The sequence below is a fragment of the Syngnathus floridae genome, chromosome 8, assembly GCF_059516105.1.
Source record: "Syngnathus floridae isolate MCC-2025c chromosome 8, RoL_Sflo_1.0, whole genome shotgun sequence".
Lineage (NCBI taxonomy): Eukaryota > Metazoa > Chordata > Actinopteri > Syngnathiformes > Syngnathidae > Syngnathus > Syngnathus floridae.
In genome coordinates this window covers 2,441,994-2,466,226 of record NC_142420.1, presented here as the reverse complement: position 1 = coordinate 2,466,226, position 24,233 = coordinate 2,441,994, and the positions used below count along the sequence as shown (strand labels likewise).

Genomic DNA, 24,233 nt, shown 5'->3' with positions numbered 1-24,233 from the left:
CACCAAGGAAAGTTTTGTAGTAACCTCTTGGAAAGCTTGCTAAAGGGATGGGCTTTCAGAAATGATTAACCATCTCTTGAATGGATTTATTGATTCACTCTAGTTTGCTGTTACAAACATTCAAGATGAATCAAATCATTGAACCCGAGCGCCGCAGCAGGTTGGAGCTATTCTGAAGCTACAGCGCAAAATAAATAATAAACCAGCCTTACTATTACAATTGATATCTTTCTGTTCAATATTATTACAGGTAGAGACAAATGAACATTCATGTAAGTACAGTATATTGTTCCATTTAAAGATCAATAAAAGCATGAGTTTTTTTCATAATCGTACATGGATTTAGCTCTTATCCTGTCTAGTTATCATGCCCAAGTCGTGTTTAAAAGTATTTAACTCTCCAACTACCATTATAATGACCAACATAAAAGTTGCAGTAGGTTGCATAAAAAATAATTTAAATTTTTAAACCAACAAGCAGTTTGAACATTTGTATCAAAATGGAAAATTAACAATAATGAAAATGTTAAATGGCAAATACTTAAATGAACGTCCTTGTGCAGGGACTGTTTTGTGCCACAAGAGGGAGCCACCCCCGCCATGTCTGATTATCCCCATCTAAACTGAAGTGCAGGCGAACTAAAGGAGAAACTTTCAAATCACTTTTATTGACCATCAATTAGAAAACATCTCAAATAATCCATTAAAACTAGCAGACACAAAAACACCAAAAAGGGGATCCAGATGAGCAACAGTAAAGAATAATGCCATGATAACACATTTTACATACAGCTCTGTACAAGAAAATGTAACAACAGATGTAACTGTAAATGTAACTACCTCTGGAGTAACATTACATCACGTGATGCGGCAGGGAAGGCACTGATAAGAAACACTGACGGAAGCATTTTGGCCACTTGAGTTTGAAAAGTGAATGAAAGCACAAAGTGGACAAATAGTGTGTAACAGAATATTACTCCAATAACAAAGTGAGGGGCAACATGCAGATTTCCCTTGACTTGTGCAAATTCAGAAGTGTAGTCAAAGTTGTACATATTTATATATAGGTTAAAAAAAAAGAAAAGCTACTGAAATACATCTAGGCGAGAGCTTTTAAGCATTCACTCCGAACAAAAAAGGCAACCAAAAATACCTAATGGACACAGAGGGAAGCCCTGAGGCATTCCCCAAAATATTAAAACGTATGATTGACTAATTTTGCTTCATCAATGGGGAAAAATTAGTACTCAGTTAATCGAGCCCAAACCTAGAATTCATGTGTTAATATTAAAAACGTTAGATATTTTTATTGTTAACCAATAAAACAAGTGAACAGAGGAAAGCCTTAACTCAAACGTCGGATTTAGGGATTGCCATTTGATTGATACTTTGGGGAATTAACTGATCTTAACGTCAGATTGATGAACACACTCATAATTAAATGCATCTGATAGAGCATTAAATATTATTTTATCAAACGACCACTGCCTGTTTATCATGAAGAGTATTTCAAGGTCCCTGTGGTTTGCTGAACTTTTTAACCTTTGAATGTGATGACTATTTTGAAGAATACAAAGGTTATTAAAATAAAAATGACAAAATGTGCACATTCTATAATATAATGGGGAATAATCTAAAGCGTGGTAGTCATCCCCCCCCCCCCGTACATGTGCGTAACAGCTACAACATTCCTATTGGGCCATTCCTGAGACTTCATCATCATGACTAAACAAGCAGCCGCCATTGAGGTACCTAGCGAGTCAATAAATGTAACCAAATGTGAAATTCCAAACAAACCCATAGTCCCTTAAAGACAACCACTCTAGGTTGCCACCCAAAATGAGCAAAAGGTGCCCTGAAATTCCAGAATTCCCTTTACAAAATTAATAAATAGAACACAATAATAATAAAGATGATTCCGTTGCTTGCCAGATATTTCCTCGCAGATCTAACATCCCTTTTATCAGTAAGCTTATGCATTCCCAGCGTTAAGGAAGGTTCTGGGCGTTCCCAACGTTAAGCAAGGATACAGGAGTGTGGAGCACACGGAGAGTATGTGGCGTTGTCAAAAGTGACAGTGGTTAATGGTAGCGAGGGAGATCTCGGGTTAGATTTGAGAGGATACCACTTCAAATGCTCTGGTACCCAGCATGGCTCCTCCTCCTCCCGATGAGGTAGGCGACCAGCACGATGAGGACCAGGCCAGCCAGGGCCGCCCCGACCACGATGGCGATCAGCATGTCATCTTCATCCAGCTGGCAGTGCTCGGCTAAAACAGAGCAAGTGGGAACTCAGGCTGGCAGGATAAATAGTCACTTGCTGGAGATGGTTTACCTGTGCCAAACTTGTTCTGGGTGACGTTGAAGGGCTGCACCTGCAACTGGAAAGTGTTGATGGACAAGGCCTGGACCACATTGAGAGTCTGTTCCTCGTGGCACATGTAGGAGAATCCCAGGGTTCCCCGAAGGTAGTCCAGGCTGTTGTTCCGTGCGGAAAATGGTTCTGATGCAACACATGGGACAGTTTCTCGTTGGAGAACAAAGTGACCATCATTTTTACTGTAATTTAATTAGGATTAGGTTCCATCTTCAATGCAGTTCTTTAGATATCAGGTGGGTGTACCTAATGTTGTGGCCAGAAAACTCACCTTTCATGTCTGTCCAATTCGCTGACAGAGAAATTTCACTCAAGTGGTACTTATTGGACGTAACGTTCTGGAAAGAAAATGAGACGTTGATGTTTGCATTTATTACCACCTTGTGGCGGTCTCATGAAAAGAAACACAGCTTTAAAAAACTTACAAGCACGAAGAAAAAGGTCAGGTTGGTTTTATTGGTGTCCGTCGAGAGTCGCAGCATTGCGCTGTCTGAGTCGCATGATCCGGAAGCTTCTGTGGCGTTGGGCTCAAGGTTGACGACATGCAGCGTCTGCAGATCCAGAGATCGTTAAGCATTTTGGGAGAGATAAACAACAGTTCATCTGGATACAAGCACCTGGTTTGAGGAGGTGGAGTTGAAGCTGATGTTAAGCTGAAGGCCCATGTGCGCCAGCAAGCAGACACTGCCATTGGTGCCGGTGACCTGGTAGTGCCCTGTCAGCGGTCTGCCAGGCTCTTTTTGCGGTGCCACGGTAGCCAAACCCTGGTGCACGGCTAGAGCGGCTGCAATCACATCCCACAAACCAATATATCCATTTAAAAATAAATTCTGAATATTACAGGTGAGCCTTTTGGAGCTCCAGTGGACTTTAAAAGAACCTGCACTGGCCCTGTATATTCATGATGTAATGCAACACGTTTCAACAATTATTTTCAATTTAAGCATCTTTATATTTTATTGATTAAGCATTTAACACTACTTTGGTATCGTTAAGTACTTGTTATGGGTTAAATTGATCATTAATATATATACTTTCTTTGAATACTCCTTTGTGACGTCATTTTGGGTCTACCGTTATCGTTTTGAATGTCGTCATGAAAACAAAAAGGCAGATATTGGAACGTTATTACAAACATACTTGAGTGACTAAGCAGCATGTCCCCGCTCCCAAAAAAAAACTAATTTTATTAAAAGCACATTTATCATAACATTATATGCAACTTGCTGGGTCACATGCATTATGGTTCTGACCTTTCGTACTTACGTGACGTCGACAAAATGCGTTTTGTTTACCTCGGATAAATCAATACATACCTAAAACAAGATGCAGGGTAAATGTCAGCCACCGTGTCTGGACAAAACCGGTTGTCGTCATGTTTGTCTCCCGGTTGGTGCTGTGGACGAAAAAGAGCTCAACAACTTGAGCTAACAGAGCTAGTATGCTAACTATCTAGATGCTAACGTCAGCGTCAAAACGAGCCCGGATAAACGAGTAAAACCTCTGGGTACTGACAAAAAAAACAGTCAAAGCTCCAAAGTGCAGTTAAATGACCAAAGTTGTTACGTTAGCGTGTGTCGACGACGAAATTTGCGCTGCTTGATTTAGAGTTCGACTTAAAGGAGCATGGCAAAAGACTGACAACAGGGTCATGTGACTCCTGGTTATAAAACGCCTCAAAGGTCACGTGATACAGAATGCCGGTTTCCTATTCGATTACAGAAATGTCAATCAGTAGAACGCCCCACCCCCAAAACACTTTTTAGTCCAGTAATTTAAACATTTAGGTATCAATAAATGACATTATAATTCAGTTTCCCAAAATATGTTTGAGCTATGGCAGCAAGGATGAACAATCGTGATAAATTCCACTGCATTTTAACACAATTTCATTCTTACATTTATGATAAAAGGAGTCTTTAGGGATCAAATTAGACCATCAAATCTGATAAAGGTTATTTAAATGTTGAGCCACATCAAAACCATACGTCATTGTGCAATCAATAAATCATTATTTTCAGAAAAATGAAGTGTGCCCCAGAATCAGAAGACTGAGTGGATGCAGAACCAATTGTTTGTAAAGGGTGTAATGCAGCCAACACCAACTATCGTGTCTACATGAACAATTGCTACAGTGGCATGACCTGTGACCTTTGGAACATAAACATTCAATGATCTAATTTGATGATTGACACTGTCTAAACAGGAAGTCATTACTTTGATAACATTGATCAACAGAAAAATGTAATCAGAGATGGCTTTGTGTCCCTTTGCTCTGTACCTGTCCGTCGCAGTGAAGAAAGGGCTGAGCGGAAAGGTGAAGTTCTCGATTTACCGGTCGATCCACGTTCCTACTCTCACGAGTTTTTGCTCATGACCGAACGATGTTTGTGTTATAGTCATGAGTGAACGTTATCACAGCATTCTGAAGGATGAAATCAAAACGCAAGCGTGTCAAACACTTGAAAATGGTTTAATGATGTTTACAACAAAAGAGAACTGTACACTTACAGTAAAAGATTATTGTACGTATATGTGTAAAAAAAAAAAAAAAAAAAAAGAAAAAATACAGCAGACAAACGCATCAAAATCTACTATGCATCCTGATTCACATATTTTAAACTCCTACAGTCTTTCAGTTCCACGCCACCATGACTGGAGGTGGTTTTTGTTTTTGTATTTTTTTTGCTTTTTTAAAATTTTTTTTTTTGCATTTTCATTTTTGGGAACGGTGTCCCTCAGTGTTTTTAGTCCAAGATGGTAACTCTTTACATCAAGAGTTCTGTTAGAAAGATTAGACTGCAGAATGAGGAAAAAAAAAAAAAAAAAGGGGGGGGAATCCTTTAGATGAATCCAAGAGTCCACCACTTTGAGTAGTTTTACAAAATGCCTTTCTGAAGATAGACAGAATATGTACACGTTTTTTTTCCTCATCATTTGTCAATTGTACTGTATTTTATCTATCTTGATAAAAGCCATGGTCACTTGGGTTGATATCACACAACACGCTCAAAAACATACAAAAATACATCTTCAACCTAGTAAGACAGTTCTGCAATTAGTTCCATGCTGCGACAGAGAGAAATCAAAATGACAACAAACAAGATACAGACTATTATTCCACAAAGTTTTTTTTTTTTTTCCTTGACAGAAATATATCAAAATATACATCTAAGCTTTGGAATTACTGAGGCTTGGACTCAAAGCCAGTGCTGGGTTTGTCGCTTAATACACATGCTGCAGGGCGGTTAGGAAGAGAGAGAGAGAGACAGTTGACAGAGATATCTTTGGTATTTGAGTTTTGTATACACACACATGCACACACGCTCGCACACACACACGTTTAAAACATTTGGAATTTTGCTTTGGAATAGATAGCGCTTGTGAGGATTCCCGACGCCTCACTCGGGAGTAAAGCATTGAGCAAAGTGTCACCGAATGCCCCACCAGGGGATGCATAGTGTCACAGTTGATCAGTCTGTAGTGAGTAAGTGAGGGAGGGAGGGGGGAGGAAGGTGAGATGTGTCTTTACAGCAGTGAAATCTAGTGGGTTTGGGATATGTGACTCCAAAATTGTATGCCCTGGGGAGGACCCCTCCCCCCGCCCTTTTTTTTTTTAAATTTATTTAATTTTTTTTTTTTTAAACCAAAGTCTTTTTTTAACCCAAGTCCTTGAGAGAAAGATGTGAATTCGAGCAATAGCGCTCAAGACAGACGGAGAGTTCTGAGCATGTGTACACACAGGATGAACCCTCAGCGTGTATTAACAAACATTACCCAGCTTGTGTCCACCAAAATAAACCCCCTTAACCACCCCCCTCCTGCCCCTCTCTGGGTACCCCTTGCCCACCCACAGGCACTGAAAACAGCAGCACCGACCGTGGCGAAGACATTCGCGGTCAAAGCTAATGAAACCCCAAACACGAGTGGGTGAGTGCTCGATGAGGAGCAGCGAGGCAGAAGGTTGGGCCGCGTTCATGTACAATCAGTTTTTTAGTCTTTGGTTAATGTTGTTACCACGAGATGGCGCCACCTTGCAAAGCTGGTGGGAGGGTGGGGAGGGGGGTGATACAGTCTACACACCAGGTTAGAGCTAGAAAAAAAGGATTGTCAAACTTAAAAGGGGCTAGTCATTCAAAAAAGGGATGCAAGAAACATTGTTAACGAAAGCAAAACATTCATGGTGTGTATCCCTCGTGGCGGACGTGCGCGGGCTTCTACGATGACACGTTCAAACATTTTCGTATTAAGTAGGTTAAAACAGGTTTCACTCAGTTTTGAGTTAGAAATGAGGTATACTGGTGCACCCACGCTTCATCTGTCAGCGTTTACAAAAAAAAAAAAACAGCAAAATGTAATCAAATGAAGCGTTGAAGCAAAGCCAGGTTGACAAACTAGTGCAAGTGTTAAACCACAAACAGCGTTCATCACCAACAAGTGAACGTAGGGATGGGCATTTGACTTTTTCTTGATTAAATATATTAAAAAAAAAATGCTTAATTGAATGTTACGTTTTTCCAACATTATTTAGACTGAAAGAAATAGTGGAGCTAAACTAGAGCCTTGAGGCACTCAACAAGAAAAGTTACATCTAGAGATAACCGTTTAACCAAATTAAAACAAATTCAAAATGGCACATCGACTGGTTGCAGCCAAGAAGAGCACTTTATTTTGCCCCAATTGTTTCATGCTAGAAAATAGCCATCAAGGCAATTCTTTTCAAAGAATTAACTAAAGCCGAAGCTCAAATGATTGTTATGCCCATCCCTACTCCATATCCAAACCAATGGTGAAAAAAAAAAGCACAATTGTTTGCAGACTGCGTTTTTAAACTCTGCAATATTCATTCGTTCATACCGCACGCCTGCCTGTTGGAATTATTAGTAAAGCTTTTCTTACAGGCATTGTCTGAGTCACCCCAAAAATACATAGGTAGAAATGTAAGCATCAATTTGTGTCCGTGACAATGCAACGGGCGACACTAAGCTCAAACAGACACACACACAGACACACTCACACATGTGCTACAATGCAATCATGTCATCTATGTAACAATAAGGCATAAATGATAACATTTATCGTCTTCGTCAAACTAAGAAAGCCAGTGATGGTGCCCTCTCAAACTATACAAATCAGTTAAAGGCATAAAGTAATACAAACGAAACAAATGATTGTTCAAAACAGCACAGCAAAACAAGTCCAAAATGACCCAACTAAAAACATGAATATATCATTTTTTAAAATAAACTTCAGAGTCTCTGCTCTACCAGCCAGATAACCTGTGCGTCAGAGCACCTCCTCCCAGCGGACAGACATTGTCATGACACCCACTGCAGTGTATTATTTTTTTTTTGGTCTCAACAGTTTAAAAAAAAATAAAAAGACTGGGGGGGCAATATTTGAGGGGTCATAAACACTACATTCAGTCTGAGTAACATACTGGTTCAAATATAAAATATGAATATCTTACACGTGTTTATATATATTTATATGTATAGAATTAAGAAAAAAGGATTTCTCTGATTCTTAGGTCTTTCCTCATAAATATATCAGTAAGATCCTATGGCACCGATGGCATCCGCTTTGTCACGCAAATTTGGATGTCACGTGACTACACACGGAATCGAACTAACCTCCATCGGTGCGTGGCGGCCTCAAAGACATGAGCGGCCGACTAAGCTGCAAAGAGAAAGGCTATTACTTTGGCAAGAAGGATCTCTTGGTCAATCACCATGAAACCACCCAAGAGAAAAAATTAAATAGTAGTACTAGAAAAAAGCAGTAGTTGTCCTATTATGTACGGTTCCCTATGTAGCAGTATAACGTGAGAATGGCGAGCCAAACGTTACATTCCACACTGTTCTACACACAGAAATGTCGAAAAAGGTGAAGCTTTCGTTTAAGTGCTGCTGAGGTATATTCAGTCGAAATTGGTTGACAGAAAAGAAGGAAAAGATATCTTGCTGCCTTCACGCTCAAGTGATTTTCTAAAAACTCGCAACAGTACTCAGCCAAAAAGTTGCAGTGACTACGAGTAGCCAAGCACACTTTTTTGAGAAAGCTTCGGGGGCACTGCAATAATTACATGCTGGTTCAATTGGTAGTGATGATCAAATCAACAGTACGTGTTGATTATGGATGGACGTTTGACCGAATTTGCTCGGAATGATTTTTTTTTTTTTTTGGTGAATGACTTAATGAGCCTTGTGGCTCACCCATTGTTAAATTTACGGATAAGCGTTTTACAAAATGTACTGTATGTTCCTGATCAGTAATGAAGAAACTACATTTTTAGGAATGGGAAATTATTTCATGTTCAGAGGAGCGAACGAGATTGAATCAATGGCACCTATGCAAGCTGCAGCCATGTAAGACATGCCGATTTGCCCCAATCGTTTCAGGGCACTATTAAATCAACACCGATTCCAAACAAATCAAATTGTCTTATTAACCACTTATGCTGTGATAATTAAATCCTTTACCATTCCTGTTTTTTTTTAATGGTTGTGCCTGTCTGATTTAAGTGCAGATATGATGGTATCTTAAAATATTGGGCATTATTCAAATCTCCAGGAACTCAGTTGAATTGACAATAAAGGAGACTTTGACTTTGATTCAACAGTGTATCAGGTAGCCTCTTTCTTCCTGGCTCCATTGCGCCACCATGTGGCGTCTTGCCCAGCCATGTGAAACACTTCAAATATGACTTCCTGCAGCTTTGAATAATGCCCAACATTTTAAGATACATACAATAAATCAGACAGGCCCAAGCACAAAAACCAGGCATGCAAAACAAAAAAAATCTATATGTTGTGAAATCCTTTTTTTTCTGGATGTATGTGTTTTTAGACAGCAAACTATTTGAGAATGAATCCCCCAGCAGGACATTCAAAATCAATTGCTTCCAATCACCAAATTCCCAATCGATTCAAATGCTCATCCTTAATATAACCTTCCAGATCCCAAAGCCTGCTATTCCCATAATGTTCTAGTAAAGCTATTCGGAAAACATTGAGGAGCAGGTCTGTTAAAGCTGGCATTTCATGCATCCTTCTCCAACTGCACTAGATCAAGAAAAGCAGGTACTGACATTTGTGAACAGCAACCACAGTGCTCAGACAGGCACGGCTGCCATTAAGGAAAACCACTTTGGTTGAAGCTGTTGTTATATGGCTGAAATATTAGTACAACCCCGCAAAAGGAGTTTTACCTGCTTCACAGACACCCAAAAGCTGCTACTAAGTGTTAAAAGAGAGCCATCAAATGGCCCTGGGACCAAATGTCAGGGTGGGGCTCAAAGAAATAAAAATAGGAAACGAGCTTGTCATGCTCCAACCCAGCCCTTCCTTCGTTTTTGGTCAATTGTGCTGCCAATTATAATCTATGAAAGACTTGAAAAAAAAAAAAAAATCTTTGGAAAATGATCAAAATATTGCATTTTTATATTCTGCTGACAAAATGAAAAGAGATTCTGTTCATAAATATATCGACTAGACGACATCGACTACAATTATTTCAACAAATATTTTTGGTATATCTTAAAATACGCAGCCACTCAATTAACCGCAGACAAAAGGGAACAGAAAAGATCATTTCTCTCACAACAGCTCATCAATCCAGTTTTTTTGGTACAGATACTGTGCACAAGTAGATACGACGGTACTACCATTACAAAGAAAGGTAAAAAAAAATTTTTTTTTTTAGTCAACATCACCATACATTTAGTGTGATGACCACACCCCCTGACAGGTGATCTTAGCTCAAACCGCTGAGCCTTTGGTTACTCAAGTCTCAGTGTCACGCTGAGCTTTACACAACACACGTAGACGTCTGCCTGCCGTCTTTAACCACCGTTTCCCCTCCGTGTGTTTTTAAAGCTGTTGAAAGATTTCAGTCATTTTCCATCAGTGTCTACAATCGACAACTTCTTTAACAAGCTCGGAGGCTGTTAAAAGTCAGTGTTTCCGGAAAGAGAAACTCATCGAGACTTGACAGGTCCCTGCGCTGCTTAAAGCAATGATAACCTTTATATCGGCCACTTATTACTTGTTTTTAAAGCCTTACAACCTCTTTAGAAAAAAAAAAAGCGCGATACTTAAATCTTAACTTATTACACTTGCAAAGTTGGGAAAATGTAGAAAAACAATTTCAATTAAATACATTAAGAAAAACTAGGAAAACAAAAGTGATATGACTCGTGTCAAGGCCTGTTCCCAAAAAAGTTGATACCCCGTTAGTGATAAAGTATATGAGGTCAGTGTTAGGTTTAGAGTAAAATCCTAATTTTTTTTTCTTTAGAAGTTGTTCAGAAAAGATGTTAAGTGAGTTTGCATGAAATAGAAGGACGTATGTACAAAAATGTGAGGAGTTTTATCGTAGGGAAATGATCTTCCTGGTTCGAGAAGCCATTCTCCGCTCGGCTACTGGGTCCGAAGATCATAAAAAGATTAAGAGGAGAACGCAGGAGAAAAAAAGAAAAGGTCAAGCACAACTCTGTGCGGTTTGCTTTTGTTGTTAAAAGCGAAACGATTCGATAAAGTAATGGAGTGGATGTATTAGAAACGCAGAGCCGTAAATCGAACGACCTTGCCTATTTCCTGCGCCGTGTGTGAGGTGAGCGGGGCGTTCATTCCGGAGCGCAGCCAGACTCACTGCGCTTTGGAGGCAGTGGTAATGGTCGTGGCTTGCACAGGCACGGCGGCCGTGGAGACCTGGTGATGGGCGTCGGCGGTAACCTGCAGCCCGCCCGCCCCGGTTGATACCAAGCTGACAGGGTTGCTGGTGAGCAGCGATAGGTTCTGGGGGTTGAGGAAGAGCGGCGTGGTGACCAGGTTGGGCGCGTTGCCGCCCGACGTGTTAGCGAACAACAAGTTGCTGCCGTCTAATGTCGTTATTGGGATCGTGCCGCTTGACGCCAGGGCTGTAGGAACAACCGGTGGAGATATGTGAGAAAGTTCCAAGATGTTTAAGTAAGAAAAAAAAAAAATGACTGAAGAGATGACACACACGCACCTTGAATGGTTGCCAGCATGCTGTTGTTCATGACAGCAGGACTCAGGGCACTGCCAAGGCCACCGGGAGTCAGACTGAGCACAGCCCCACTGCAAACACAGAATATAAATTGTAGATCAGTTGTTAACGGTGAAGAAAAGCACAAACAAGATGATAAACAGGAGTTAATTCCTGGTGTGGACATACTGACCCTGGAGCAAATGAGGAGGAGCCCATTAATCCCGGATTCAGCCCTGCTGCAGCAGCCATGGCTGCAAAGCTTGCGCTGGTGGGCAACTGGGCAGCACCCTGAAACGCCGTCGACAGGCCCGGAGCGGCCACCATCACCTGGCCCGTCCCGAGGGTGGTGCCTATGGACGTCGGGGCTTGGGTGAAGATGGCCTGCGCCTGAGTGCTGACTTTATGCTCTGCGGTGCTGGACTGAGCAGACGTCGGGGACGGGCTTAGAGACGGGGAGCTGGTTACTGTGGTGATCACAGGTGTGGTGATGACCGATGCAGTATTTGTGGCTCCGACTGTTGTGCCTTGGAAGGAAGGCAGCTCATTAGGGATTATTTAGAGTGGAAAAGAAGATTGACATTTATTTATATTACTATAGTAGTCACAAGCCTTAAAGGTTCACAAATTGTAACACCATTTTTAGAATGTGTACAAATGTGTGATGGTGTCTTACAATATTGGAAAATTAGATGCAAAACTGTTTAATTGTATTTCTGTGGCGATAATTTGGACACATTCGAAAGGTAATTGGTCTAAAAAGATTACGCTTGACCTTGGAGGTACCACACGTACCTGTGAAGGATAAACTGGAGACACTGGTGCTGGTGAGAGGCATCACTGGATTTACAGTCAGTGTGGTGGGTGTGTTTATAGTCGGACTGTTCACCAAGTTTGCTGTGCTGGCCACCTTGAAAAATACAAAAAAGGGAATAACTTGTCGTGCCAACAGTCATCAGAGAGAAAACGCGATTCTAAATGCCGACGAGGCAACTTTCTTGCGCACGTGCTTCCTCACCAAAGGGCTACTGGGTGTAAAGATGGTTTTGATGGGGGTGCTACCAACGCCGCCTGTGCTCGGGGGATTGATCCTTTTCTCTTTTTGACGGCGATTGCAGAACCAGACCCGGATCACCTCTTTTTCCATGTTGAGCTGATCGGCTATCATGGTGATCTCTTCGGAGGTAGGTTTTTGGTTCTGCTTGAAGAGGGCAAAGACGCCGGACAGACCTTGTCAGTACGGCTCACTTGTGACGACCACATCTTTAACATCTAAAATCCCGGCCAGTCTCATTGCTTCGGCTAACCGTAAGCAGAAATCACCGGTTTCTAACCTCCAGAAAGCTCTTTTCTAAGGCCACTCGGATGGCGGTTTCAATACTCGTCCTCTTCTTCCGTCTGCGGTTGATCCCCTCAATGCCCATGCCAGGGGAGCTGAGGGCACTGGGGGTGGACAGCCCCTGGTCAGATGTCAGATTCTCTGCACAAACAGCACGGACGCAACGGAAGGAGAGCAAGGTAAAGGCGAAGAACTGTCGAAAGGACCGAAAAAAATGTACGGGGAGGTTCAGGGACAAACCTGCATCATTAAGCCACTTCTCCAGGAGTGGCTTGAGCTTGCACATGTTCTTAAAGCTCAGATTCAAGGCCTCGAAGCGAGAGATGGTTGTTTGGCTGAAGTCGTTTCCGTACAGCTTACCCATGGCCAGGCCAACATCCCCCTGGTAACAGGGAGGGGACACAAGTGTGTAACGAAAAAATAATAATATTGTAATGCAAAAACAAAAAAAAAACCACAGCAACTCCGTTTTACAAGAGCCATCAAATCGATTCCATTTACCTGTGTAAAACCCAGTTTGATCCGCCTCTGTTTGAACGTTTTGGCAAACTGCTCCAGCTCCTCAAGATCACTTGGCTCCTCCAGAGTGGGCGTATCCCGCTGTTTCGGCGGCGTATGACTGTGGGGCAGCGACTGAACGGGTGTGGCTGCCGTGGTACGTGTAGGAGTTGCAGGCTGTAGGTTACGGGAAAAAAACAATTAGATTTGAGCGGGCGTACCAAATGGGATTATTATCAAACACGATTATCTGTGAGTGAATTAACGAAAGGGACCAACCTGTGTTGCAAGGGTGATGCTCGGTTGAGTCGGCAGGGGGTTAGCTTGGCTTTGAGGTAGTTGAGTGAGAAGACTCTGCGCTTGCAATATGCCTAGAAGATGAACAACAGCCAGGGGACGGAAGATCAGAAAAATCAGCTTCAGTAACTTCTAGCGCCATCCCTGCCCAGCCTGTTTGTTGACTTACTCTGCTGGGCCTGCGGTGTCTGTGAGATGATGAACTGAGCGGGCTGCAGCTGAGTGGCGATCGGGTGGCCAGGCTGCACCAACACGAACTGGGGCAGACTTAAATTCTGTTGTTGCAGCTGCCGAGGAAAAAAACAAAACACTGATTTGCTGGTATGTCCATTGCGTTGTGGCAGAGGGGCACCCTCTGCTGGCACTTTAGCGTAACTACAGGTCTGCAACTTTTTTCACTCAATATGGCTGCCTGCAGTTGAGCAGTTGTTCCATTTAATTCTCATTTTTACAATCGTACCGTGTTTTGTCTAGTGCTGGCTCATCGAATGCATTCATATTAAAACATTTATTTGCGTTTAATTCCTCTGTAAGCCTAAATAAAGATACGATACACGGACAATAATAACAGTGCTCGCAAGTCAGCAATCAGTAACACGGTTTGGGATTTGCAAACACATCACAATTAAGACATTGAAAAAAAATTAAAAAAAAGCTCTTACAGGAGAGATCTGTATGGGCTGCGACAGGGGTAGCTGGGTAATGGGCGTGGCTGCAGAAGCTGAGATACTGGCCCCAGTGGTGCCGTTCTGCTGGTTGGCTGAATGCTGCACCGCTGCAGCCAGGAGTTGAGCCTGGGCCTGGTGGAGCAACAGCTGCTGCTGGGCCGGGGTCAGAGTTAGCTGGGGGAAGTGGGAGAGAACAACATATAAAAAAAACTCAACTAAAAGGTGCGAAATTCACTTGACATAAAGTTAAAGTCCCAATGATCATCATCACACACACATCTGGGTGTGGTGAAATTTGTCTTCTGCATGAATCATTTGTGGAACTTGAGTAAACTTTTGATACCTGTGCAGAGTTAAAAAAGAAAATGAATTAAAATACTATATTTTAGCTAGCGGAGGAGGGCAAGCGACGGCAGCTTCCGGGAGGCATTAACTTTGGTTTGTTCCGAAATGTGAGAATAAGTGTTTTCCATCCACGCAGATCGGATTATCGATCGACATAAACCACCTCTCTAATTCTGAGCAAAATCTTGATCGGAATGGGCTTGATCCGATCAGAATATTCCAAATGAGGTGTGTACGTGAAGCATTTTGATTCCGATCCGGTTTTTAATCCGAACAAATGCGTCCGTGTAAACATAGCCGCTGTTAGCCATGTTTGCGATCACGTAGAATTCAGTTCGCAAACTTTAAGCCGTTTAATAACTGATTACCTTTGGTGAGTGACTGAAGCCTCTGTGCCGAGGGGGAGGATTCCAAGTCAAAAGAAAAGTGCAAGAGCGAGCACTTAAATATGTGCCGCAGCCTTTTGAGACAAGGGAAGGGCGAGGGAGGGGAAGGCGCCGCAATTGCTAATTAAAATAGCTGTTATGCGGCGCATGCAAATCCTGCGCAGATTTGCATATTCCCTGCCATCTGTTTCCGGGCAACGGTAGGAGCAGCTAATTAGCATACAGGCTTGATTAATCTGCCTTGTTGCCTGGCGACACCAAAAGGAGCTCATTTAAATGAGCTCGTTCTCCCCGCGTGTGTGTACATGAGCGCCGAGGAGCAAACCTCTTCAAACTTAACTTAAATTCCTTCTTCCATGACAGTGGAGATGCTCGAGCGGAGCCCCAGTCCCTTCCATGACATTGGGTGATTTCAAACAATCAATATTCTTCATTTCTACACTGCAAATTATTATGGTAATGATGTTTTCGGATTTTTTTAGTCTATGCAAACGACATCATAATTCTCAACTATTTGAATGTACGGCTCTCATCGGTGAAATTGCAAGGACAGACAAGGAATATCTCTGTCAGTGGCTGCCATGGATATTAAAAGGGTCCAACTTGTTGTGTACCCCCCCATCCTCCCCTAACCTTAACAACCCTATTCACAACTGTTGGAGCATCCTCAAGCAAAAGATCAATACGGGTGACAAGGCAGTTGACATCCACACATCAAATTGCAGCAGAGAATCTGCAAAAAAATGACGTTTCACGTAGGGTTGAAACTTTTTCAGAAAAAAAAATGGCACTGTGAATTTTCTAACAGATATTGTGCTTTCTAAAGAATTTGCCATTTCCTGAAATTCAAACAACATTTTAGTTTTTGAACAAAACACTGTTATCCTTGGGAGGTTTGTTTAAAAACATTCAAATGAAGTCGTCAAGAGTTGATGACTTGACAATTGTTGAATGCTATTTGCATAGATGCAAAAAAAAAAGCTGAGCAAAAATAACGTACGCATAATTTGGACAGAGATGTTCATGCCGAGTATAAAGGAGAGTTAGTATGAGATTAGTTTGAAGTGCGTCCTACTGTATTTTCATAACTATTGCTGGATTCAAGAATTTTGCAGTGTATGGAAAAGAGTATAATTATCATATTAATTCATTATTTATATTATTTAATACATATATAATATCATTTATATTATTGTTTTGTGTTTGTGTTCTGTACACATGTTGCAACTGTTTTTTTTTCAAGTGGTAAAGAAATAAAGATTAGTTGAACTAAAAATTCCACTTTGACTAAAATTTTCAGAATGACACCTGTGTGACCATTACCTGTTGGAGGAGGGCTTGTGCGTGCGCATTGGTGATTGCACTTGTGGTTGGCACGGTCGGCCTCTGAAAATCCAATCCATTGATTTGGATCCCTGCAAATGTCAATCACACATCTGGTGAGTTCACATATACATAGGCTTTAACGACAAAGTATCAGCACGCAATGAATATGCACGTACGAGTCACCGAATGACAAATTAGTTTCATTGGCACCACGCAAAGTTAGCGTAACATGTCATCATCGCTTTGGTCCAACTAACCAGACTTGTTGAACGTCAAGAAGCAAAGGAAAGGAATGATGGAGAAGTCACTTACCAGTGTTCCTGTCACCACTTTCCATTGCACATTTAGTAGTTTCCGTCTGATGATTCACTTTAACATCTGCAAGAAACGGACAGGAGACCCCATGATCAACTTCAAACATTTATTCTCCAATTCTAGTCGCCTGAAAGTATTTCATCTCAGCTTGCCCATACTACTACTGCAGCCCAAAACCACAAAAAGGACTATTTGGAATAAAAAAAAAAAAATTAGCAGTTTTAAGTGTCTAAGAACTCACCAATGCAAGCTCCACCTGTGGTTTCAAGCATGGTTGCAGAGACTATCGAGGGGGGAAAAAAAGGACCCCTGTTGGGTTAACCCCTTCGCCACGGACTGCGTCCAGCACGATGCTCCTCCCACTGTCCCTTCCCCTCTTGCTCTTCAGTGGTCAATAGTAGCAGTAGCGCTTCACTGAGTAACACTGGGATACGCGCATGGACAACATTAACAGGGTTTAAGCAAACAGCCCTCCCTTCCCTCGATCTTCTTTTCTCTTGGCTCTGCCTCCTCTCTCTCTCTCTCTCTCTCTCCTCTAGCTCGATCAGTTGCTATAGTTCCTACGTCACACACCCGAAAAATCTGTGGCTTTTCTTTTTTTTTTTAATAATACCGCCGCATGAAGGGCAGAAGCGATGGCGAAGAGTAAATATGGGAGTGATGATAACCATAGAAACATTTCGGGCTTAAAACTATAATCATTTTCAAAGTATATTTGCCAATGTTTGTGCACGTCTATGTTCACCACATATGCATTTGTTGCTTTTGGAGCAATGTCCGGCAATATTAAAAACGGAGCCAAGTTGTGGCTTGCTTTAAAGTTCAGTAAAATTACTGTGATTACTGTACAGCGATGGTGGAAGAGCTTGGAAGATGAGAACTGAGGAACATGTACGCATGACGTCAAGCTAGCTGGTCAGCGGACGCCCACTACTAGAGGTGATCGCTTTGGTGCTTTTTAAGTAAACTAGCACTGAACAAGCCTTGTCACAGTACCGTATTTTCCGCATTATAAGGTGCACTTAAAAGCCTTTAATTTTCTCAAAATTTTCTTTAGCGTGGACCAAATTCCAAAATCTGTAAAGTTTACATGCATACATGCATTTGTAAGTATTACATGCCAGTTTAAGGATTACCTGTAGAATTAAATGATGAGAACAGCGGTGATTATGGCTCTGATATATAATAGCTCGTGTTTTGGAAAAAAATTTAGAATTTAAAACAAATACATGTTCGACGTTGGAACTTCCAGGGTACTTGTGGGGGAAAAAAAAAGTTTCTCCTCTCTTGCTGGAATGAAACAAATGACAAGTGCAGCTGGCACACTCCACCCTCGCTGCAGCCGCCTCTTCCAACTCTATAATGATGCATAATCAGTATTCAGCTGATTAAAGCCGTATGCAAATCTTCCGCCGCCTCGTTAGCGATGCAAGACTTTGAAGTCCTGCGAGTGACGCATTTCGCACCGGGACGAAATGAAAGCTTTCTGCATAATTTAAAGGTCCCTATAAATATTTATCACTTCATTAGCATATTAATTGGATGTCTTCTGGAGGACGATAGGAAGAGGGGGGGAGGGGGGGACAAGGAATAAGAAGGACAGTGAGGAGCTGCAAGAGGGAAGGGGAGCGTATAGCTAAAAATTAATTAAGTTAGCAGGTAAAGGCTGGAGCTATCCCAGACAGTCGTGTAAGGGACTGTTGGCAGACTGTATTAATGGAAGGGTGGCTACTGAGAATCCATAGAATTCACGGACCCCCGGGATAGGCGGGTGTTATGAGGACGGCTGCTGGGACGTGATGGTACGCAGTCAATCGGAAAGAAATAATTCCACATGTCATTACTTATAGGACCCCCCGTGGCTCAAGCATTCCACAGCAAGTGGGTGGCAGGAAGATTGCGATTGCTGTCGGTGTTTATGGAATTCTTGTGAGGGGGGGGGGGGGGGATTAGCATATTTAAATGAGCTTTTACATTTCGTTAGTCTTTCATTTTTAAAGGCGCTTTGAATTTGTGTTAATACGATTGGGTGTGTTACAAGATGCTTTTGCGTCAAACAATATAATTAACTTGAGATCAATTTTAAAATCATGTGATGTTCTCATCATGTGACAAGAAAAAAACAAAAGCTGGATGTACAGAGTGATTTGACTGGTCAATGTGAGAAAGAAGAAGACTGCTGCAGAACAATGCACGAGACAATTACCCTTGCACGGAGAATTTTAAATGGCTCTCTCATTAGCACAGTTATACGACAAAGGCTGTCAGCGGTTAATGCGAGTGGAGAGATTCAACACGAAACGGAGACCGAACCTAATTAGCACATCCACATTCTCCCCAAGCACCTACAAGTTTCATCATTCACGAGGACGACGTCAAGATAACGTGTCGATGTCTGAGCGGTGAGCTGACTGTGAAACATGCTGAATAATACAATCGGCAACTTTTAAGCTTGACGCAGTTAAGCGTTCAAATCTGGACCGTGGTCTTCGGTATGGAGTTTCCCTGGGTACTCCAAGTTCCAAACTGGCAAAAAAAAAAAAAAAAATAGTAACTACCAGCAAAGTATGACTGAATAATTTGATGACGACCATTGAAAAGTTAATTCAGAGTTAGTAGTGCATAAGTTCTGGTGAGTGCCTATTCAAAACATGGCCTAATTTCCAAATTCAAAATATCTTGCATTTAACTGGTCGTGTGAAGCACTACCTTGTCTTATTGGCACATAAATGAGACTCAGATAAGCATAACAAGGTGTTATCTGTTCAGTGCACAAGCACACAAGTGTGATTCATTACAATTTTGTCCTCTGTGGCGGAGAAGCTTGTGCGACTGGAGCTTTCTCTGTACCTTCGGGGAGGCATGTTCTGAATTTATTACCGCCGCTGATGCATTATTCATAACACTCTTGTTTACATCAATGAATATTCATGACACAACTACAAGGCTGGAATCAGGGCGAACTGTATAACTGATTAAATGGGGGGGGGGAAGTGGGAGGATGCAAATGGTTTTCTTATCTGATGTAAATATTCAGGATGTTTAATAAGTCACTTGTACTTTTTTAGGGTGCATATGATTTCACGAGACAATAGAATTAGTCAGAATCAAGTTCAGGGATCCCTCAAAGGCCCACAAAGTTCCACTTAACATTATATGTGCCATTAAAGGAGAAGTCGACCCCAAGAATTTCTTTACAATAAGTTGTGTCGCCCCCACTAGTCTTAACATTGCTTTCTGATTAATATTGCATTTGTGGAATAGGAGTTAAGCAGCTGTTTTTATCAATCTCACGGGGCAGCCATTTTGCCACTTGGTGTTGATTGAAAATGACATCACAGTTGTCATGCCACAACCAATCACAGCTCAGCGTCAGATAACTGGTGAGTTGTGGATTTTGCCGGTTTAATTCGTATTCCACAGAAAAAAAAGAATAATCAGAACACTGCGTTTCGACTAGATGGGCTGCACAGAACATCCATCCATCCATTATCCAGACCGGTTGTCCCCACAGAGATGGCGTGGATTGCCAGCCAATCGCAGGGCACACAGAGACGAACAACCATTTGCACTCACACCTCCGGGCAATTTGGAGTGCTCAATCAGCCTAAGAAGCATGTTTTTGGGATGTGGGAGGAAACTGGAGTACCCGGAGAAAACCCACGCAGGCACGGGGTGGCCATGCAAACTCCACACAGGGGGGGCTGGAGTTGGAATCGAACCCGCTACCTCTGAGGCGGACGTGTTAACACGTGAGCCAACGTGCCTCCCCTGCACAGAACTTATTACAGATAAATTCGGTTTGACTTCCTCTTTAATAAATACGTGTGATGTCACCGTAGCTTGTAAGCTGCCAATGCAGCTCACTAGACCTGATTAGGCCACAATCAAATGATTGTAAGTTTGGCTTTTTGCCATATTTTTTTTCTAAAAAAAGAACGCCGTCAACATACCAAGACTGCGACAAGAGAATTATAGCCGCCTCAATTTAATGAAGGAATGAACATAAGCTTCCATTTGTTGTATTAATACTTAAAATGCATTTTGGTTTAGAGAGAAAAAAAAAAAAGGTAAATCTGCACTCCAAAATATTGAGCTCTGCCATGACAACTATTTTGGCTCTTTGTAAATTTGAATAACATCATAGTGGAACAATCCAAATTCAAACAGCAAAATCCAGTGAGCCAGGAGGAGACACAAGCTCCTTTCAATATCCTGCTTTGACTTGCAAACACACTGCATATTTTTCCTGCCTGAATGCAGTGTGCACGCACACACACATGCACACAAATGCTCCCACGCACATAACCAGGGGTGGGGAACGCATGCAAAAAAAGGACGTATATACAGGCATCATTGCATATATTTCAGCAGTTTTTTTTTTCAACAGCAACAATTGTTATGACTTCTGAACTTTAGGTACACCCACATATAAAAAGTATACATATTTTTATAAAACCATGACAGGCCAGATATGTAGAGCTACTGTAATCCATGTCTAATCACTTTTTAACCTATCCTCCACTACTCATTTTGCAACACTGAGATGCCACAAGATGGCACCAATACCCTGAATAGGAATTGGTCTCAAAGAAGTGCATTCAAGTGATATTTGACTTAAAATTTCACCTAAGCTGTTAGTGCAAGTTAGGAGAATCTTTAAATGAAATTATATTCAGGACTTATTTGTCAAGTCAGGTTTATATATACATATGTATATATAAAAATGAGTTTGACACCACTGAGTTAGACCGTAAACTTCAACGAGATGAGGCAATAAATGGCTTGAAGCCTCTTTTCAGCCTTTTTCTGCTAAGCCACTGTTTCTTAAAAAGTCACTGCCACAGCACTCGTATCTCAAACCTTTTTTTTAAAAAAAAAAAATAACAACTGTTCATTATCTGGGGAATTCTATCAATTTGGCCATTGTATCCAATGGCACCACTGTTCTTGTGGTTGTTTTTTTGCGGCCCATGCCCCCTAGATTACCCCACCCCCTGAAATAAAACAAAACCTTTTGTACTATTGTTTCTAAACTTTCTGATGAGAAACCTGATACTCACATTTGAGGTCTTAACGTGTTAAATCGAACGATTCCCCCCTTTAAACAAACAACAGAAAAACACAGTGGCATCAAGCTGTGTCTTGCCCAGTCATGAAAGCTCCAGTGAACAGTTAAGAATGCCCTGGCTGCCTGTTATTATTGTGCCTTTCCGGGAAGTGGGCCTCACAACTGCCCCGGGGTGGGGAGAGGGGGGAGAAGGAGGGGGGTAAAAGGAGGAGGAGGGGTACAGGTAGTATCTTTGTACCTGTGTATGGAGCAAAAGGTGCCACCAAAAAATCAGTTTTAGTCCCTTTGAGAACGGACGAGAAGCAAGGTGAAGCGTTAACTGATCAAAAAGTGACCCAAACAACTATCAATTATCGGATACCAACTGTGTTTACTTTGTCCGCTAAACAAGAACCGGCGTTTTAAAACACACGCAGAGCCCATTTCGCGGTCGACCGCTCGATGAAGCCTGCTCCGGCTCGAGCAGGCACCGCATGAATAACACAACAGGCTACTGTAGCTCCACACTGCGCCGACCACAAAAGGGTGATGGGGGAAAACAGCAAAAAAAAAAAAAACACCGAAAGTGACCACGTACTAATCGCGTAACAACACAAACGCATTATATAGTTGATTTACTTCAATTCGTAAGAGGGACGCAGCGTAGACCGATGCTCGCCTTGCAAACAAACAAAAAAATGAATATGCAAAGCTGGTTCAAAAAGCACCGCACACCGTTCGCCGTCAACACAAAAGCGTAGCGCTTAGCATTCGAAGCTAACGCTAGCTTTGCTCGCTCGCCATTTCAACCTGACCGCGGGTCTTGATGAAATAACCGAAATGTGTCACACACGCACGCAGCTTGGTGTTTATTAATAAAATATGCTAAATTGTGTTTGTCGACAGAGGTATGAATATGTAGCGGCCGTACAGGCGTCTAATCACACAAAGGGGGAGGCATGTTTCCCCGTGTAATTTGCCGTCCGACGTTTCCTGCTATGCCAAATTACAGCTGGCTAGCATTTCCACAGATGAATCAGGAGGATCTTTACCGCTCCGTGCCGTTAAGTCGACGTTCGTGCCCCATGTCTATATTTGTTTCTCATAAATTGCAGCGGCCGTTTGAATATGAGTATGAATATGTAAAATGCGGTAATCATTACCTGCTCCTGAACTCTCATCTTGACTTGCTGCTCCTCCGTCCGCCATTTTGAATATTTAACCCGAAAATCCCAGCCCTGCCTGCAGGTCGCGCGCACGCGTACAAGCACGCGCAACCTGTGCAACGTAAATACAGGAGTGACTGATTTACATAAATAACCTTTTTGTTTTTTTCGATGTATTTGTCCTAAACTGTAAATTCAGTTAAGAAAAAAAAAAGAAATGTCTTCAGTTGGTTGGGGAATGATTAAATTGTGACAACGAGGGAGAATGTTTTTCTTCATGTATTTCTCTTACTCATAATAAACTATTTAATTCTTTATTGCAGAGACAGGTTCATACAAAAAACAAAAAATACTAAACTATACTAAAATTTGTACAAAACCTATTACAACTGTGGTACAAATGGTTAGGCACCATATATCACCAACAGTATTTATGATTAAAGGAAGCTTTTCATGATACATTATGAATTATTTAAAATAAAAGAAGGTGTAATAGCAATGTATATTTAAATATTATACAAAAATGGTAAATAAAAATGTTAACAACATTTTCCTTTTGCCTAAAATTCATTTAAATAAATGGAATATGTTTGCAAATGGTCTTTAATTAGAACAGAATAATTACAATAGTATGTACTGTACGACTCTTATAGTAAATGAGTTTATTACAACAAATGTGCTACCAAATGTAGGTACAAAATTTTCAGACTTATTATATTAATTACTTTTATAATAGTACTATATACCAATAGAATTCACCTTTTTTTCTTTTATGTAATTGTCATCGATTAAAAGACTTATTTCTATTTTATTTTATCCTCGTTGGCTCATTGAAATCACTGCAATGTACGATTTGATGTCGCAAATTAACGCCTAAATGTACGTAACTTTTAGAAACAAATGAGTGACGTCACGGGGCTATCTACAGTTAAAAACTGTATATTTTGAATTTTCTTACCAATTCCGTTATATTGAAGGGCAACTACACGGAAAACCTGGTTGGTGTCACACCAAAAGGAAAGTAATTTGAACTATTGGTGGTTTAGTTTTCTGAGGGTCAGGTCCATTCTAATGCCCCTCTGAAGTGGGCATCAGGCAAGGATTTTATTCCGTCCATATGCAGACGTCAAATATAACCCTCATAAAATGAAGCACATGTGTTTGTCCTCCCATCTTCTCTTTCTATCTTCTTATCATGAACATCCTGAATATTCAAATTCACCACATTTATATACATAAAACACTCCAGTCTTTGTTCTACCTCTCCAGTCTGCAGGATTATTCACCCGTGTTTCTCTTAAGGCCAAATGGTCAAGACATAATGCAATTACCTTGCTCTCTTGGAGCTGATAACACCTCAGGGTGAAACAAACATTTTATAAGGGTCAGTGGAATACTATCCTTTGTGTTTTCTTTCCTTTGAAGGCAGCAACAAGTGTGTGTGCAAATCAGATTCTA

The 24,233-nt window shown here is 41.5% G+C and overlaps 2 protein-coding genes across 8 annotated transcripts; both read right to left on the bottom strand.

The window, feature by feature from the left end:
* Window positions 1–647: 647 nt before the first annotated feature.
* LOC148393928 (lysosome-associated membrane glycoprotein 1-like) lies at window positions 648–4,035 on the bottom strand. 2 transcript variants are annotated; one of them, XM_088383222.1, is made up of 7 exons: window positions 3,693–4,035; window positions 2,994–3,160; window positions 2,802–2,927; window positions 2,648–2,714; window positions 2,335–2,502; window positions 2,126–2,269; window positions 648–2,000 (listed from the first exon to the last, which is right to left on the bottom strand). In XM_088383222.1, exons 1-6 carry the CDS (start codon window positions 3,751–3,753, stop codon window positions 2,130–2,132), a joined length of 729 nt encoding a protein of 242 aa, XP_088239348.1. In that variant the 5' UTR covers window positions 3,754–4,035; the 3' UTR covers window positions 648–2,000; window positions 2,126–2,129. The 2 variants fall into 2 exon arrangements, with proteins under 2 accessions (XP_088239348.1, XP_088239347.1); XM_088383221.1 differs by having other exon boundaries at window positions 648–2,269.
* Window positions 4,036–4,830: 795 nt separating this feature from the next.
* pou2f1b (POU class 2 homeobox 1b) lies at window positions 4,831–22,863 on the bottom strand. 6 transcript variants are annotated; one of them, XM_088383185.1, is made up of 14 exons: window positions 22,773–22,863; window positions 16,557–16,622; window positions 16,242–16,333; window positions 14,182–14,361; window positions 13,689–13,806; window positions 13,502–13,593; window positions 13,226–13,399; window positions 12,965–13,106; window positions 12,720–12,865; window positions 12,404–12,586; window positions 12,181–12,295; window positions 11,579–11,912; window positions 11,389–11,477; window positions 4,831–11,296 (listed from the first exon to the last, which is right to left on the bottom strand). In XM_088383185.1, the coding sequence occupies exons 1-14, from the start codon at window positions 22,816–22,818 to the stop codon at window positions 11,025–11,027; spliced, it is 2,049 nt and encodes a 682-aa protein (XP_088239311.1). In that variant the 5' UTR covers window positions 22,819–22,863; the 3' UTR covers window positions 4,831–11,024. The 6 variants fall into 6 exon arrangements, with proteins under 6 accessions (XP_088239311.1, XP_088239313.1, XP_088239309.1 ...); XM_088383187.1 differs by having other exon boundaries at window positions 12,404–12,583; XM_088383183.1 differs by having other exon boundaries at window positions 12,720–12,875; window positions 12,966–13,106.
* Between the last annotated feature and the right edge of the window lie 1,370 nt (window positions 22,864–24,233).